The 16,110-nt window shown below is 50.0% G+C and overlaps 2 protein-coding genes across 8 annotated transcripts; both read left to right on the top strand.

Moving 5' to 3' along the window:
- The first annotated feature begins 248 nt into the window (after positions 1-248).
- Positions 249-12,528, top strand: Alox12 (arachidonate 12-lipoxygenase, 12S type). 7 transcript variants are annotated; one of them, XR_015630371.1, is made up of 15 exons: positions 249-450; positions 947-1,148; positions 2,255-2,336; positions 2,441-2,563; positions 2,675-2,778; positions 3,025-3,185; positions 4,037-4,180; positions 5,293-5,502; positions 7,301-7,355; positions 7,845-7,931; positions 8,154-8,323; positions 8,855-8,942; positions 11,093-11,193; positions 11,270-11,440; positions 11,550-12,024. XR_015630371.1 is itself a non-coding variant. In NM_001105798.2 (14 exon segments), coding segments are annotated over 14 exon segments (1,992 nt in total). In that variant the 5' UTR covers positions 269-315; the 3' UTR covers positions 11,730-12,528.
- A 1,744-nt stretch (positions 12,529-14,272) lies between these two features.
- On the top strand, positions 14,273-15,985 carry Rnasek (ribonuclease K). The gene is given in 3 exon segments (NM_001137561.2): positions 14,273-14,442; positions 15,094-15,170; positions 15,643-15,985. Coding segments are annotated over 3 exon segments (297 nt in total). The 5' UTR covers positions 14,273-14,364; the 3' UTR covers positions 15,785-15,985.
- The last annotated feature ends 125 nt before the right edge of the window (positions 15,986-16,110 follow it).

Genomic DNA, 16,110 nt, shown 5'->3' with positions numbered 1-16,110 from the left:
CCTAAGTCTCCTTAGCTCCGGCCTGGAGGCTCTTGCATGAGGGATTCTCTATAAGTCTAGAGAGTCCCCTTCCTTATCTAAGCTCTAAGCCTCTCCCTCACGCTGTAGCAGATCCAAAAGTAAACCCTGCTCTTGGGCTGGGCTAGCAGGTTCAGGCTCGTCTGGGGCGGGGACTTGGGAGTGCCTTTGAGTTGTGAGGGCGGGGACACAGGTCCATCTTTTTAAAGCCCTGGACCTGGCCCTGAGGCGACGGTGGCCCTGGGCGGTCTTCGCATTGAACTTGACTTGGATCGCCTCCTGAGGCCAGAGGGCGCCATGGGCCGCTACCGCGTCCGCGTGGTCACTGGGGCCTGGCTCTTCTCGGGATCCGTCAACCTGGTGCGTCTGTGGCTGGTCGGGGCGCACAGGGAGGCGAGGCTGGAGCTGCAGCTGCGGCCAGCGCGGGGCAAGGTCAGTGAGCAAGAGCTGGGGCTCTCCAGTGTCCGAGTTGGAAGTAGGAGGTTGGCAAGGGACAGGAGGCTAGGGACTGTGATAGTACGACCACGGTGGCGTTTTGTGGAGGTGGAACGTCCGGAGGGATGTCAATTACGGGCCAGGATGGTCTCCTTTCCCAGACCCCGACCCAGGCAGCTTCTGAGTCGGTATAAATACAGGACTTGTGGTCAAACGAAGCTCCTCCAGCTCCAGTAGGAGCTCAGTGAACGGAATGAAACGGGTGATGATCGTGTCATCAGCTCAAATCTCTGGTCAGCGCTCTGTAGACTCTGGTCTTCCCTCAGAAATGGAACACCTTAGACCTACCAGACAGGTTGCGGGTGGAAGAGGGGAGGAGAGCAGGGGCAAGGTGTGTTCTTTGACGGCTGCGGTAAACTGAGGCTCCACAAAGGGGAGGCTCCGCCACCGAAAGTCTTCTCCCAATCCCTTCTACTAATTGTGGTCCCCGCAGGAGGAGGAGTTTGATTTCGATGTTGCCGAGGACTTGGGGCCACTGCAGTTCGTGAAACTGCACAAAGAGCACACAGTTGTGGACGACGCCTGGTTCTGCAACCTCATCACAGTTCAGGGGCCCGGGACGAGCGCAGAGGCCGTCTTCCCCTGCTACCGCTGGGTGCAGGGAGAAGGAATCCTGAGACTGCCGGAGGGGACAGGTGAGCAGGCAGCATCCTACCCTGGGGAAGTGGACAGAGCAGGGGAGGGTGGGGGGGAATGCTGGCGACGATGGGGTGGGGGAATAGGACTAAAGAAGAGGAGAGGGAAAGAACATGGAGGAAGGTCAGCACCCACGCACCGTACAGTGAGTGCCCAGGGCACAAGTGAGGAACTGAAGTTATGTTCCCTCTTTAATTCTAGAGGGGGGTAAGAGATCCGAAGACTGTTCTCCTAGATAGGAAGTAGGTCATGGAGCCGGGGACACACACACACACACACACACACACACACACACACACACACACACACACGGGGAAGCAAAGAAAAACAGGAGTTCTGTGATTCATTACTAGTGAGGACAGGGACGGGTGAAGGGCTACAGAACAAGGGCTGGCCAATGAGCGACGGTCAAGGAGGAAGGGCTGACGGGCAGCTAATTTGATTGGCTTGTGAGGACCACCTGGCATGCAAAAGAGCTGTAAAACTTCACATTTTTACCGTGGGAAATGAAAAAGAGATGTCCAGAGGCAAGTGAAAGCCGGGTTGTAAGGGCAGGAGGGAACACCTGGAGACAGCTGGATCCAGATGAGGTGACACCTGAGACAGGTCAGTAGCTGTAGAGTGGTGATCAGCTCCAGAAGTGAAGCTGGCGATTTAAGTATGGCTGACCATGAGCGGATGAAGTTTAGGGTGTGAGATTAGCCAAAGCAACAAGTAGCAATAGGTGTGGTGTCGGTGACAAAGCTTTCATCACCTTAATTATTGTGATTCTCCCCCCACCCCATCCCCACACACACTTTAGAGATTGATAGAGTCAGGTAGGAGAGTATGAGTTTAAGGAACAGGGAAACATGGCAGATATAGGATTCTGGTCCGGAAGAGAAAGATGAGGGTTGAAGTAAGTGAAATTGTGAGCTCAAACCAGCCAGAACCGGATGAATGTGTCTGGGGATCAGTAAAGGGAGGCAAAGCCAAAGATAAGCCCACTGAGCCCAGCAGAAAACATGGACTTCGGCTACAGAGAGAGACAGAGAGAGAGGGACAAGCGAAGCGGAAGAGTGCTCAGAACAAGACAAGGTGTGCAGCTAATTCTAACCTTCCCCAGCCCGTCTGGCAGGAGACAATGCCTTGGATGTCTTCCAGAAGCATCGAGAGAAGGAACTGAAGGAAAGACAACAGACCTACCGGTAACCATCTACCCACAGACCTCTCGACTGTCCACCCCCTCTTCCCACCCCACACCCATCACTGATCTCAACACTCTCTCTGAAGTGTTGTCCCCAACTTGTAGCTGGGCCACCTGGAAGCAAGGCTTACCTCAGACAATAGCAGCAGACTGTAAGGATGACCTCCCTCCAAACATGAGATTCCATGAGGAGAAGAGACTGGACTTTGAATGGACGCTGAAGGCGGGGTAAGGAGAGGGTTGATGCTCATGGGATAGGGGCTGGGAGATCCAAGCATGGAGGTCTACGTGAGGAGTTGAGGGTCAGGTGATGGGTTCATGTCTTAACACCCATCCTAGGGTTCTGGAAATGGGCCTCAAACGTGTTTATACCCTCCTGAGAAGCTGGAACCGTCTGGAAGACTTTGATCAGATCTTCTGGGGCCAGAAGAGTGCCTTGGCTGGTCAGTGGCTTCCCCAGATCACCATAACCTCCTAGTGGCCCCTTTTCATTACAAACAATGGTCCCCATGGGTCCTTGCCACATTAAGATATACTATGTCTGATATTCTCAGAGGCCTCGAAAGTGACAAAAAAAAAAAGGGCTGAGCATAGGATAGCGTCTAAATCCCTGGGGTTCAATGCAAAGAACAGAAACATCTAAGCTGTGGTAAATCTTGTTCTTTCTCTGTCCCCTGACCCCACCCCAGAGAAGGTTCACCGGTGTTGGCAGGAAGATGAGCTCTTTGGCTACCAGTTTCTCAATGGCGCCAACCCCATGCTGTTGAGACGCTCCACCTCTCTGCCCTCCAGACTGGTACTGCCCCCTGGGACAGAGGAGCTTCAAGCGCAGCTGGAGAAAGAACTCAAGGTAACTTCCTCCTGCCGGCATCATTCTCTTGTTACTGGTGTGTAAGAGCTCCTGGGGAGGCTGAGACGTGACACTGAGTGAGGAAAAAGAAGTATCCCTCAGTGCATGCTCCATCTAGTGAGAAAAGGTCCTGAAAAACGGCACTGTTGTGTAAAAGCTACAAGGAACTCCTGTATGCACAGGGGAAAAACATGGAGTCCGAGGGCAGAGGCTGGGTTCAGAGACGTTAGCTGGAACAATGACATTCTTGCTGAAGTTTTTTTCTGGACTCTAGTGGCCGTGGCAGATGAAACAGGAAACCCTGTGCTGTAGGAGATGCAGGAGGTTTTCTGGGAAATGTTTAGAGAAAGGAGTATGAGGAGTAGCCACCAGGAGGGTAACTGCACACTGTATTCAGTGGCAGTGGCAGCTCTGGAGGCTCGGTGGAATATTCCTCAGGGTGGGTGAGATTCTTACGGAGCTGATGAGGGATTGCTGAGGCGGTGGAAGCTGACGGCAGAGAGACCACTTAGGAAGGAGAAGACGGGGGACTGGCCATCTGGACACTGAGTCAGGTAGATAGTGCCTGTGATATAAACTGGATTGAGCAGGCCCATTCTGTACCCGGATGTACATGTATCCCCACATGAGATAGCTACACGATATCTCATCAGGCTGGGTTTGGTTTGGTTTTGACTTAAGATTGGAAGAACCTAACCAACCAGGAACAATAACTCTGCAAGAGGACTCTGGGACTGGTAGGAGGACGGTGAATGAAGCTGAAATCAACTTCTTTAAACTAAATGCCTTAACCTTTGTCTCTGTTTCTGTGTGAACTTTGACTCTAACACTGGATGTGTTCCTTTCTCCAGGATGGATGCCTGTTTGAGGCTGACTTTATCCTGCTGGATGGAATTCCAGCTAATGTGATCCGAGGAGAACAGCAGTACCTGGCTGCCCCTCTTGTCATGTTGAGGATGGACCCCAGTGGGAAGCTGCTCCCCATGGCTATCCAGGTAAGGCTTCCTAGGTGTCTCTCTCCTGATGCTGCTTCTGGGTGCTTGGCTCCCAGGCCCCGTCTCTACTGAGACCCACCCTCATTTCACAGTCCAGTCCCCCTGACTCATCCAAATAAAAGTGTCTAATCATGAGTCACAGAAGCAGCTGGGTGTGGTGGTACACACTCGTCATCCCAACACTCTGGAGGCAGGAGGATCTTGAGTTCAAGACTACCCGAGGATACCTGACAAGTTTCAGGCCAGCCTGAGCGATATAGGAAGATCTTAGACCAAACAAAACCAAACATCCTCTGGAGTCCTCATTCCATTATCAGCAGCTCTAGAATGTTACTGTGCTTCTGAATCACCTCAAGTGCTTGTTAAAAACAGGCTTCTGGGTCGGGGGTGTAGCTCAGCGCTCAGCGCTTACCTAACATGCACAAGGCCCTGGGTGGCGCGGTAGAGGGAAGGAAGTCTGTTAAGTCCTACCCCAAGACTTTCTCATTCAGTGTGTCTGAAGTGGGGCCTAAGAAAGTGCTTTCTTTACACGTTCCAAATTAAGTGGCTGAGGACCACACGTTTAATCTCGGCATCCTCTGCTCCTAAACTTCCACGGTCACCTGACTGTCTCTTCACCCACTGCTCCCACCAAACATGGATGAGCACTGTCAGTAGTCTTACACATCCATCTCTGCCCTGTTTTTTGTCCTTTGAGACAGGGTCTCACTGTGTGGCTTGACTGGCCTGGAATTCACCATGTAAACCAGGCTAGCCTTGAACCCACGGAGACCCACCTGCCTTTGCTTCCTGAATGTTAAAGCACTGTATACCACACCAGCTCACACCGTCAGCCCTTGCTCTCTCTCACCACTTACCTCACAGCCTCACGACCCCACACACCCACTCCTAGGACCTCCTTCCTGGACGCCCTGCTTCCCATCTCCAGAACCCAGCCTGCCCCTCGTGGTACTATGCCTAGAAAAGCGGAGGGACAGGTCTCTCATCACTTCCGCTTGAGTGTCAGCCTCTGGAAGGAGATGGTTCTGTTGAGTCATCAACGCCCCAGGAACTGTGACTATGTCACACACAGAGTAGGAGATCAGTCACTACTCAATTTCTATTTTTCCCAGATTCAGCCTCCCAATCCCAGCTCCCCAGCTCCAACATTGTTCCTGCCCTCAGATCCTCCACTTGCCTGGCTCTTGGCTAAGATCTGGGTCCGAAATTCAGATTTCCAACTGCAGGAGCTCCAATTCCATTTGCTGAACACTCATCTGGTGGCTGAAGTCATTGCTGTTGCCACCATGAGGTGCCTCCCAGGACTACACCCTATCTTTAAGGTACAGACTTAGTCCCAAATGAGCTATTTGGAAATAGAGTATCTAACTGGACCTAGAACTCACCATTTTGTCTAGACTGGCTGGCCAGCAAGTCCCTGGAATCCACCTGTCTCCACACCCCCACAACTCAAAGGAGGTAGATACAACATCAAAAATCCTCATAGTTATCTGTGAGAGAAGCTGGGCACAGAAAACTGTATCGACACCTTGGAAATTATTTTAACATCTCTTTGGGAATATTATAAGTGAGATCTCTGAAAATCTCAAATATCTGGCAGTTTCACAAGGGTTCACAACATAGCTGAACTATTGTCAGATGGGAGTGGAGGGGGTTTTATTCCTACCTAAGAAAATTTAGTATTTAGCAAGGAAGACAGGTGGGTAAGAACCAACTGGGGATGGAGGTGGTGGCTGGTGGATCAAATGCTTGCTGCTCAGGCCTGAGGACCTGAGTTTGGATCCCCAGCACCCATGCCAAGTCCAAATGTGGCACATCTGTAGCCCCAGCAGGGTGATGGAGGGAGGAGAGAGAGGAGGAAACCAACTTCCTTTGGCTTCCACGTGGGCACCATGACTCACACATCCCCACATACTCACAAGCAAATAAAACAATAAAAATGATCTGAAAAATCTTGACATTTCATACCTAGAGAATATGCCAGAGCTAGTTCAAGGGCCAAAGGTGTCTAGTTTTAGCCACATGGTGTATATAAAGTGTTGGCAGGTATCAAGTGAGGTGTGTGGCAAGGACAATTAAATCGCTCCAGCTGGATGCTTCTGACTGCCCAAGCCTGGCCAACATAGCTATGACCCCTTTGGGTAACACAGTCTGAGTAATAGTAACTTGGACTTTATTTACTGCATGAGGCCATCTGCGTCCTAGCCGATGTGTACAGTCACAGCCGCTAGCCACACATGAAGTTCTCCTTTCTGGCCCAGCCTCCTGCCTCCATCCATCCTAACAACTACATCCATGGCAAATGGCTTCATCTCTCAGGACACACAGGAGGGCTAAATGTGCAAATGTCCCAAGGGCCTCCTTACTGTGACTAATTTGGTCTTTATGATTGTCAGAGTCTAAATTTCAAATCTTACCTGGACATTTCCCAAATGTCTACTCTTTTCATTTTGTTTTGCTTTGGGGACGGTGGGCTCCTACAACCCAGGCTGGCCTCAAACTCTCTATACCCAAAGATTTCCTTGAACTTCTCTGGTCCTCCTGTGTCCCAGCTTATGGGGTGCTGGGACTTGAACCTGGGGGCTTTATATATGCTATCCTAGCATTTTCCCAACTGAGCTGCATCTCCAGCCTAGATGTGAACATTTTTAAAATGATGAGAGGTCTCTGGTGGGTTTGTTAAGGGATAAATGACATAAATTATAACGTGACACACACTAAATGCTATCTAAAAAGTTCTAGCAATTGTTGTTCGGGGTTCTTTCCAGGCATCTTTTCTCCTCATGTGGACTTGGGGCTTTGTCATTCTGAATCTTGTGTGAATTTTTCAAGAAATATCAGATCAGTGTGAACTACTTTGATATCTCAAAATCGGAGAGCGCGCTGAGTCACGCCTATGTTTAGCATAAGCAATTTAGATAAATACCAAGATTAGACGAAGCATGAATATTAGCTGTGTGAAGAGGGAAGACAGAAGAAAGTATGTGAGAATGAGGTGGCATTTTGAAACAGCCAAGGAAAAGGAGAGGGGAGGCCAACCGCACCAACAAGGCCGGGGACAGGATGGATGGCAACACCTCTGCCGTGTAAGCAGACAGCTTCATATACCCTCCCCTCCAGGCACTCCCGAAGAAACCCAAGAGTCAAATAACCAAAGACTGGCGGTACAGTTTTGGTAAGGAATATACAGGCTAATTTAAACTATGCAGATATAAATGATAGACTATAATAAGGAAATCAAAAGGGGCTGAGAGCCCCTACAAGACACCCACACTCAAGGTGGAAGGGAATGAACAACAGTATTAGTGGGGATCCTTTATGTAGACAAACACTTCACAGGTCACACACATTGCTACAGCTCCCCCAGATAAGAGCCTAGTATTGCCCCCTGTTGGCAGATGTGGGTATTGCAGATTAGACGTTGATTATCTTGGCCAAGTGTCTGTGTGGTAAGGTGTGGGTTGAAATCCTGGTCACTATTGGCTCTAAGTGGACAACTCCTGAGGAATTTAGAGAATATGAATGAGTGACCAGAGAAGCAAGAGTTCAACCTGAATGAAAGCACCAGAGGGACAGGAGGACATTATGCTTGGTGCTGGGTGTCACCTTGGCATCAAGTCCTACAAGGAAGGTCTTGAGTACAGCCCCTCTACTCTCCACCCAGCTCCTAGTTCCGCACATCCGTTACACTATGGAAATTAACACACGGAGCCGGACCCAGCTCATCTCAGATGGAGGGATATTTGATCAGGTAAGGGAGGTACGGAGCCACCTAATCTTCCAGCTCCCGTTGACAGTCTGAACACTTGGGGATGCTAGACTAATGCCCGTAACAATCTCAAACCTTGGCCTATGAGTCCTGTCCCTCGCATGCATGATGACAAATCTGAAAACTCCACCTCTGAGCCCACTATGGCCCTGGTTCTCTACCCTGGGTTCCACCCACCAAGAAGTGTCAACTCTCTTGTCCCAGGTAGTGAGCACAGGTGGAGGCGGCCATGTTCAGTTGCTCACTCGGGCAGTGGCTCAGCTGACGTACTGCTCCCTCTGTCCTCCCGATGATCTGGCTACCCGAGGCCTGCTGAGAGTCCCAAGTGCCCTCTACGCTCAGGACGCTTTGCAGCTCTGGGAGGTCACTGCCAGGTGAGTGAGGGAACCAGCGACTCAAAGGAAAACGGATGAAATCTGGGTTGGGGCAAAGAGCATCTCCCCAGAGAGAGAAACTTAAGGACCAGGTGAGTCAGCTGTAAGGCTTAGAAACAAAGGGACTAGGGCAGGGGAGGGATCCAGACCAGGAGGGCTGTCAGAGGGGAGGCTAGGGGATCTGGAGGAGTCAGGGGTTTGTCAGGAGTGATAGCAGCCAGGTGTAGAGTCGTAGAATTACTTTTATCTCCTTACATCAGCGTAGACAAGCCCTGGGGTGTAAATCACAGATGCTTGTAGGATGAGCAAGGCCTTCATTTTGACGATACTGCAATAAACTAATTGGATATTTACATGAGAATTAAAACCTCGAAACACAAGTCTGATAGCATCTGGCCCAGGCACAGTGAGAGGCAGATGAGAGGCAGCCATGGAAAGGGGTGCAGAGGTGAGAGGAGGAGCCTTCTGCTCTCAGCTCAGCTTCCTTCTCTGGGCAGGTATGTGAACGGGATGGTCCATCTCTTCTACCAGAGTGACGATATTGTGAGGGGAGACCCAGAGCTGCAGGCCTGGTGTCGGGAGATCACTGAGGTGGGGCTGTGCCATGCCCAGGACAGAGGTAAGATCTGTCCCAGAGACAGAGACCCAGCAAGTGCCCCTCCCCAGACCCCAGGGACCGAACTCCCCAGTCACACCTTCCCTTCCGTTCATGAAAGTATCTGCCAAGCCTGCGAACACCCAGGAGCATCCTATATGCCCAGGTTGTGCTCATAAAGAGACCCGCCTGCCGCTCACACTCTGGTCGTCAATCATGTCCCTAACATGCTACAGCATGAGGCTCAACTAGTCCAGAGCCATGGCCAGCAAGTTCTACCCAGTCCCTGCTGAGGTTGATGGCCAGCACTCACGGTTCCCTGCCTGAAGACATAAATGGGGAAAAGCCCTTCAGGTCCTACTAATTCTTCCTGTTTTCTTCTTGCCTGTCACTGTCCACACATGGAGGGTTCTGGCATGCTGCACGTTTGCCAAGCTGCAAGGTCATTTCTAGGTGCCATCTCAACGGTATCTACATGCTATGCTCAAATCTGAACTCAGCACCCTGATCCTTGGGGCTCAGGTCAATCCTCTGGTTAACCTGGCCCTCCATTTCTACCTCCCTTACCAGCACTGAGGGTGCAACCATTATTTTCAGTCAACTTCTACCCATTTTCTCCTTTACACACTGAGAGAACTAGCCCTAGATGGGTTATCTAAGCAGGGTGTCCTCCTCTTGGCTTTGAGGGTCCCTCCATCTCAAGACTACCACCTTGCATCCCATCCACTGCTTCTTTATAGGGTAGGGACACCATCATGGCCAGACCCTGCAATGCAGGAATATCCTGGAGAGATCGTCTCCTTGAGAAATCTGCAAAGGGTTCACCACCCCAACCCTTCTAGGACCAAGCTTTCTCTAGTGTTTCTCGGTCCTCACTTTTAGGCTTCATGTGTCCAAAAAGACCCTTCTTCTCCCTGGCTGTTTCCTCAAGCAGTCTCTATGTCCTGAAATTTACAATAAATATTCAGTTTTTCAATCTGTTTGAATTGAAATAATGAAGTGAGACAGACGGGGCTTAAGTATCAGAGGTGTATTTCTCACCGTTCTGGACGCTGAAAGTCTGAGGTTGGGTGCCAGCGTGTTTGGGCTCTGGGGGACATTCTTCCAGGTTGCACAGGTGACTTTCGTGTCATCACATCTCTCTCATAAGGACACTGCCATTGCTCATGAGAGCTCCACCCTCATAACCTTATAATGTTCCAAAGACCCCTCACAGCCACACTAGTGGCTGATCTCAAAGTCCTAATGCGGGGGTGGAAGAGGAGCCAGCATTCATTCCACAGTGTAAACCTTGACTTTGACCCTCACAAAATAGCTCTCGGCCCCTCCTCGCTGTTCTCTCTCAAGGCTCAGAGCTCATTTTTGCCTAACTTTAATGGACTTAGAGAAAGTATGCTAAAATTGAAATGGGTAATGGAGTAGCAGCCAGGAACCCGAGTTCAAAGCTAGCCTCTGCTTTCCCTCCACAGGGTAATCTTGACTAGCAGTTTGATCTCCCCAGGTGTAATTGTATATGTACCAGCTCAAGTCCCAAGTTCCCATGTGCACTGGAAATAAAGTTGCTTGAGGTGATTCAGGACTTTATTTTTAGACAGGGTTATCTAGCTGGGCCTCAAACCTACTATGTACCGGAGGCTGGCCTTGAACACATGCTCTTCCTGCCTCAACCTCCCAAGTGCTGGGGTTACAGGCATGCAACAGGACATCTCTTATTCTTTATTTTATAACAGAGAGACTGTCTAGAAAGAATCAAGAAATTCTTCACCGACTAGGGATAACTGATCACCCAGCCCCTAATCCTTTCATAATAACAATATCTATATTTGTGGAGCACTATTTAAATTTTTGGGTGTCTTTTTTTTTTTAAATTGAAGACCTCACTGTGTGGCCCCAGACAATGGTGCAGGCTGGGCTGGCCAGGGACCCCAATCCTCCTGTCTCAGCTGGGGCTACATGCATGCACCACTGCATCCACTGTGCAGATGGAAAAGTTAGAGTGTGGAGAGGTTAGGCAATGGGTCTAAAGTAATCAAGATGAAGGATGAGGCGGGTATTGAAACCCATATCTGATACAAATACGTCTACACAAACAGATACACACCTGTTATAAAATACAGACCCGCTAAACCGTCTTTATTTCGTTCCTCTTTAAATCCTGCTCTTTCCCTGTCCAGGATTCCCTGTCTCCTTCCAGTCCCGGGCACAGCTCTGCCATTTCCTTACCATGTGTGTTTTCACATGTACTTCCCAGCATGCTGCCATCAACCAGGGCCAGGTGAGGAGAGCTGAAGGGAGAGGCGGGAATTCAAACCCTAACGCGTGGGTCCTAAAGCCAAGGCTTCCTTCTGCAGCTGGACTGGTACGGTTGGGTACCTAATGCTCCATGCACAATGAGGATGCCTCCACCAACCAGCAAGGACGATGTGACGATGGAGACCATCATGGGCTCACTCCCTGATGTTCAGAAGTCCTGTCTGCAGATGACCATCACATGGCACCTGGGCCGCCTCCAGCCAGACATGGTGAGTAATGATCAAGGAGTGGGAAGTAACACTGGGGGGTCGGTGCAAGGGGCTGGGCATCAGGAGCTCTGTCTTCCGACAGGGGCCTGAACGGTCCTTTCTGTCTCAGGTACCTCTAGGACACCACAAAGAAAAGTATTTCTCAGACCCAAGGACCAAAGCTGTGCTCAGCCAATTTCAAGCAGATCTGGAAAATTTGGAGAAAGAGATTACAGCCCGGAATCAGCAGCTTGACCTGCCCTACGAATACCTCAAGCCTAGCCGTATAGAGAACAGCATCACCATCTGAGGCAGAGCCACTGGGACCCAGAAGACTTCGTCAGCTCTAGGACCGCCACTACCCACTTGATTATGTGCCTTCTTATGTCTGCTGCTGAGACTCAAATTCCTCTTCTGACCGAACACATCAGCATTCTACTACGGGGCACTGAATGTTTTGCTGTTAAGAGGAACAGTTTAGTCTTTGGAGGACCACCCACTTTCTACCACAATTACTTAGCTCTCTCACTGTACGACTAAGGCAGCCACCAACATTATGTGTGTGTGTGACTACGTTCCAATAAAGCTTTAGGTATGGACACTAAGATATGAACTTTGCAAGTCACCGGGTAGTCTTTCCGCCTTGTTCTGCCATTTAAAAACAAAACAAAGCCAGGCGTAGTGGTGCACTCCTTTAATCTTAGCACTTGGGAGGCAGATGCAGCAGATCTGAGTTCAAGAAGAGCCTGACCTACAGAGTGAGCTCCAGGACAGCCAGGGCTGAAACCCTGTCTTTACAAACAAAACAAAACAAGTACAAAAACAAAAGTGCTTTGCATGAGTTCAGGTTAGATTTGGTCTAACCTCAAACAAGCCTCAGACCCCATTTTCAAAACACCCAAGAGCCATGGCTGAGGAGAGGAAAATTATATTTCTGGATGAAGTCAGCTACTTCAGCTAATTCTCCTTCGCCAGGAACCAGACCTCATGCTTGATGGCCAACGTGTAAATTCCATACTCTTCCCCTCCACCCCCTACTTTCCCATTTTGAACCCACTTTGAACACATACCCTAAATAGATCTAAATAAAGGTGTTGCTGGACCCAAATAAAAACCATTTCACCAAGTTGCTTCCTTGCCCAACAGTCACAGACAGAAGAGAGGCAGGAAATCCTTGTTTCAATCCAGTACTCCCAGCTCACTTACACCCAGTAACAACTGTCTGCTTCACAAGGTTCTCTTCCCCAACCCTTTGAAGAACAATATCCACAAAATGAAGAGAAAAAAAATGGCACAAGATTCCAGTCCATGACAGTGTTCTTCTGTTTGGTGCTGGGGTTTTGAGATTAAAATGTATTTTCTCAATAGTTCTGTGCCGTCCGTACTAGGATGGGTACACCAATCTCAAGTGCAAAATTCTTTTTCATCATTGGCCCTAAGCTGGAACCCCAGCCCTGGAGGGGAGAGAGTGTTCTTTAAACATCTCTACCCCACATACTTACTACAAATGTTTCTTACTAGCGGAGTTACCAAATTTCTGTGCTGGACAGGAAGACCTAGTCTTATCTTTACATCTTGTGTGGCTTTGGATGAGAATAGCCCCATAGGATCATATAGGTGAATGCTTGATCAACAACAGGAATGGAACCTTTTGAAAGGATTACAAGGGCTAGGAGGTGTGGCCTTGTCAGAGAAAGTGTGTCACTAGGGGTGGGCTTTGAGGTTTCAAAAACAGGAATGGAACCTTTTGAAAGGATTACAAGGGCTAGGAGGTGTGGCCTTGTCAGAGAAAGTGTGTCACTAGGGGTGGGCTTTGAGGTTTCAAAAACTCATGCCAGTCAGTCCTGACCCCTCCACCCCCACCCTCAATCAGGATATAGCCCTCAGCTATTGCTCCAGGCCATGGCGTGTATGCTGCCACGTTACCCACCATGATAATGGACTAGACTTCTGAAACTGTAAGCCAGCCCCCAGTTAAATCCTTTGTTTTATAAGAGTTGCCGTGATCATGGTGTCTCCTTACAGCACTGGAACTGTAACCTAGTCACAGCTTGTGTCCTGTCTTACTCAAAGTAGCAGCAGCTTTTTTTGTGGAGAAAGAAGCAACAGCAATATTTCTGTTATTTTCTCCTTTCTCCAGTACACTTAGTAAGGCTGCTTTCCTTCATGTGTTCAGTGAGTCTGCTTTTCCTAGTCCCTTGTTTTTCCTCAATGTGGCATTTATAACGATACAGCGTTTCAAGTAAAGCATTTCAGGATCAAGAAGTCAACTATTTAAAAAGCGTCCCTCAAAGCAGGATGCTCAGCCCCAGGAGGGAACTCTTTCTTTTCAAAGTGTCAAAGCATCTTTCAAAAGGGAGACCTGGATAGAAGCAATAGGCCCGCACATCGAATTTCCCGGACTCGCTTACCGTTTTTCCCATCACAGAAGACCACCCAAGACTAAGAATGTATGTGAGGATCCAGACGACCCCAAGCCTCTCGTCCTGACACAACAATCCTAACACAACTCAACTCAACGGTTTCCTGAACTCTTTCCTGACACCAAGTTACAGCTGGTTCCTGGTCATGTGATCTGCCAAAGTAGGTCACGTGAGAAGCCTGTTCCTTCCATTCCAAGCAGGGGTAGGCGATGAGCGAGAACCCTCAGGCCCTAGTTATTGCATCACTCACGCCCCTGCCACACTGTTCAAGGAGGACTTGTACAGTTTCTGCTTTGGTTTCCGTCACCGCGTTCTCCCTCCCCAGCTTGGTTCACCACACGTCACAGCATCCTTTTCTGAAAGTCACCCCTCAGAGTGGTCCGCGCCTGAGGCCACGCCCCCGTCGCTCTGCGCCGCTCAAGTCCCCAAACCCAGCTCCCGTCCCGGCTTCTCCAGGGTTCCCTTTTGCTGCTTCTACACCGCACTCCGCACAGTCTCTAGCGATCCCTCCCTTCCTCCTCCATGGCGTCGCTCCTGTGCTGTGGGCCTAAGCTGGCCGCCTGTGGCATCGTCCTCAGCGCCTGGGGAGTGATCATGTTGGTGAGGGGACTAACCTGCGAGAATCGGAGCGGATCTGAGGGGTTCTGGGGTTGAAGGGCAGGGACCCGAGGAACCCGCAGGCCTTAGGAATCAGCAGACTGATTAAGGGGCTGGCTAAATAGCTGCTGGAAAACGAGACAGAACTCAGATCGAAACAACTGGGGAACTGGAGCGAAAGGGTGCTGGGGCAGGACCCTGGGAATGGGAGCCAGCTCTGGCAAATTTGCGGACCCCTCAAGGTAAACAAGAGCTACGGTCCCTGAGACTTGCGTGAGTTGCATGGGGGCGAGGGGGAGTGTGTTGCCTTCGAAAACGGTAGCTGAGGCCTTGATTCCCCAAGGCTCTAATGACCGCCACTTCCAGAAATATGAAGTGTGTTTCCCTCATCTCTTCCATCTGCTCCCATGATAATGACGCGTCTTGGAGAGCTGATTGCTATATACCTCCTTATACCCAGTCACTCTTCCCAGTGTCCTACCTCGCTCCCTGTTACAGATGGCTGAGTCCGATTCCAGATACAACCACCCTGCTCCTAGCCCTTTCTAGTTAATCTCTGGTGTTGGGCCAACATTAGAAATGGGAGGAGCCTAGGGAGTAACCAAAGCCGTAAGGTAAGAATTTGACAACCTACCTATCCCCTTACTCTTCCAGATAATGCTCGGGATATTTTTCAATGTCCATTCTGCTGTGTTAATTGAGGATGTCCCCTTCACAGAGAAAGATTTTGAGTAAGTGGTCGGGTACTTGGGCGAGTTGGGCGTAGATGAGAAGTAGCATGGTTTGGGTTTATGTGGAGGACACTTCTGAAGACTGGACATTTATGGCCCTAGGCTGGGGACTTCAAGGGCTGCTCTTTACAAAATAAGTTTAATGGCAAACGTGTGCTTCACACGCAGGGTCCTACTTTCAAACCCCAGGATGAGGGCAGGAGGGGTGGAGGGGGACTTAGGAGCAGTCTTGCAAGTCAGGTTTCCTTGGTTACCCCCAGCCCACCAGCTTAGATGTGGTCTCTTCCAATATTTTGCCTTCCTGCTCCTTAGTCTACCTCTGTAAAATGGACACCATGATAGAACTCAGCTGGTATGATTCTCGGAAAGACTAGTAGAAGTCAAAGTGCTTTAGCATGGCGTCTGATACATAGAACTTGCATATTGGATGCTCTGAATGGTTTACATTTCCCTGCTCACTCGCCACCTTCAGGAACGGCCCTCAGAACATATACAACCTGTACGAGCAAGTCAGCTACAACTGTTTCATCGCCGCGGGCCTCTACCTCCTCCTCGGGGGCTTCTCCTTCTGCCAAGTTCGTCTCAATAAGCGCAAGGAATACATGGTGCGCTAGAGCGCAGTCCGACTCTCCCCATTCCCCTCCTTATTTAAAGACTCCTCAGTCCATCTGTCCCACTCATCTGGTGTCCTTTGGGACTGTTACCCTGGCGAGACGTCATCCCTGGCCCTGCAAAACTGCTGCCCAACCCCTGGAGGGGACCGGGGGTGACCGCGCCCTGTCCTGAACTACAATAAAAAGAAGCGGTTCTCCTAAGTTTGGTGTCTGTGCTTTCAAGGAGGGGGCGGGCCTGGGCTTGAAGGACAGACCGGCCTCGACGAGGAACCCGAACCCTTCGACGGAAGTGGAATGAAGCCAGCCGGAAATGAAGCGACGTCTTC

This window comes from Rattus norvegicus, chromosome 10, assembly GCF_021556685.1.
Source record: "Rattus norvegicus strain SHRSP/BbbUtx chromosome 10, alternate assembly SHRSP_T2T, whole genome shotgun sequence".
Classification (NCBI taxonomy): Eukaryota; Metazoa; Chordata; class Mammalia; order Rodentia; family Muridae; genus Rattus; species Rattus norvegicus.
Note: the sequence above shows the minus strand (reverse complement) of the source record. Positions and strands in the feature narration are given on the sequence as shown.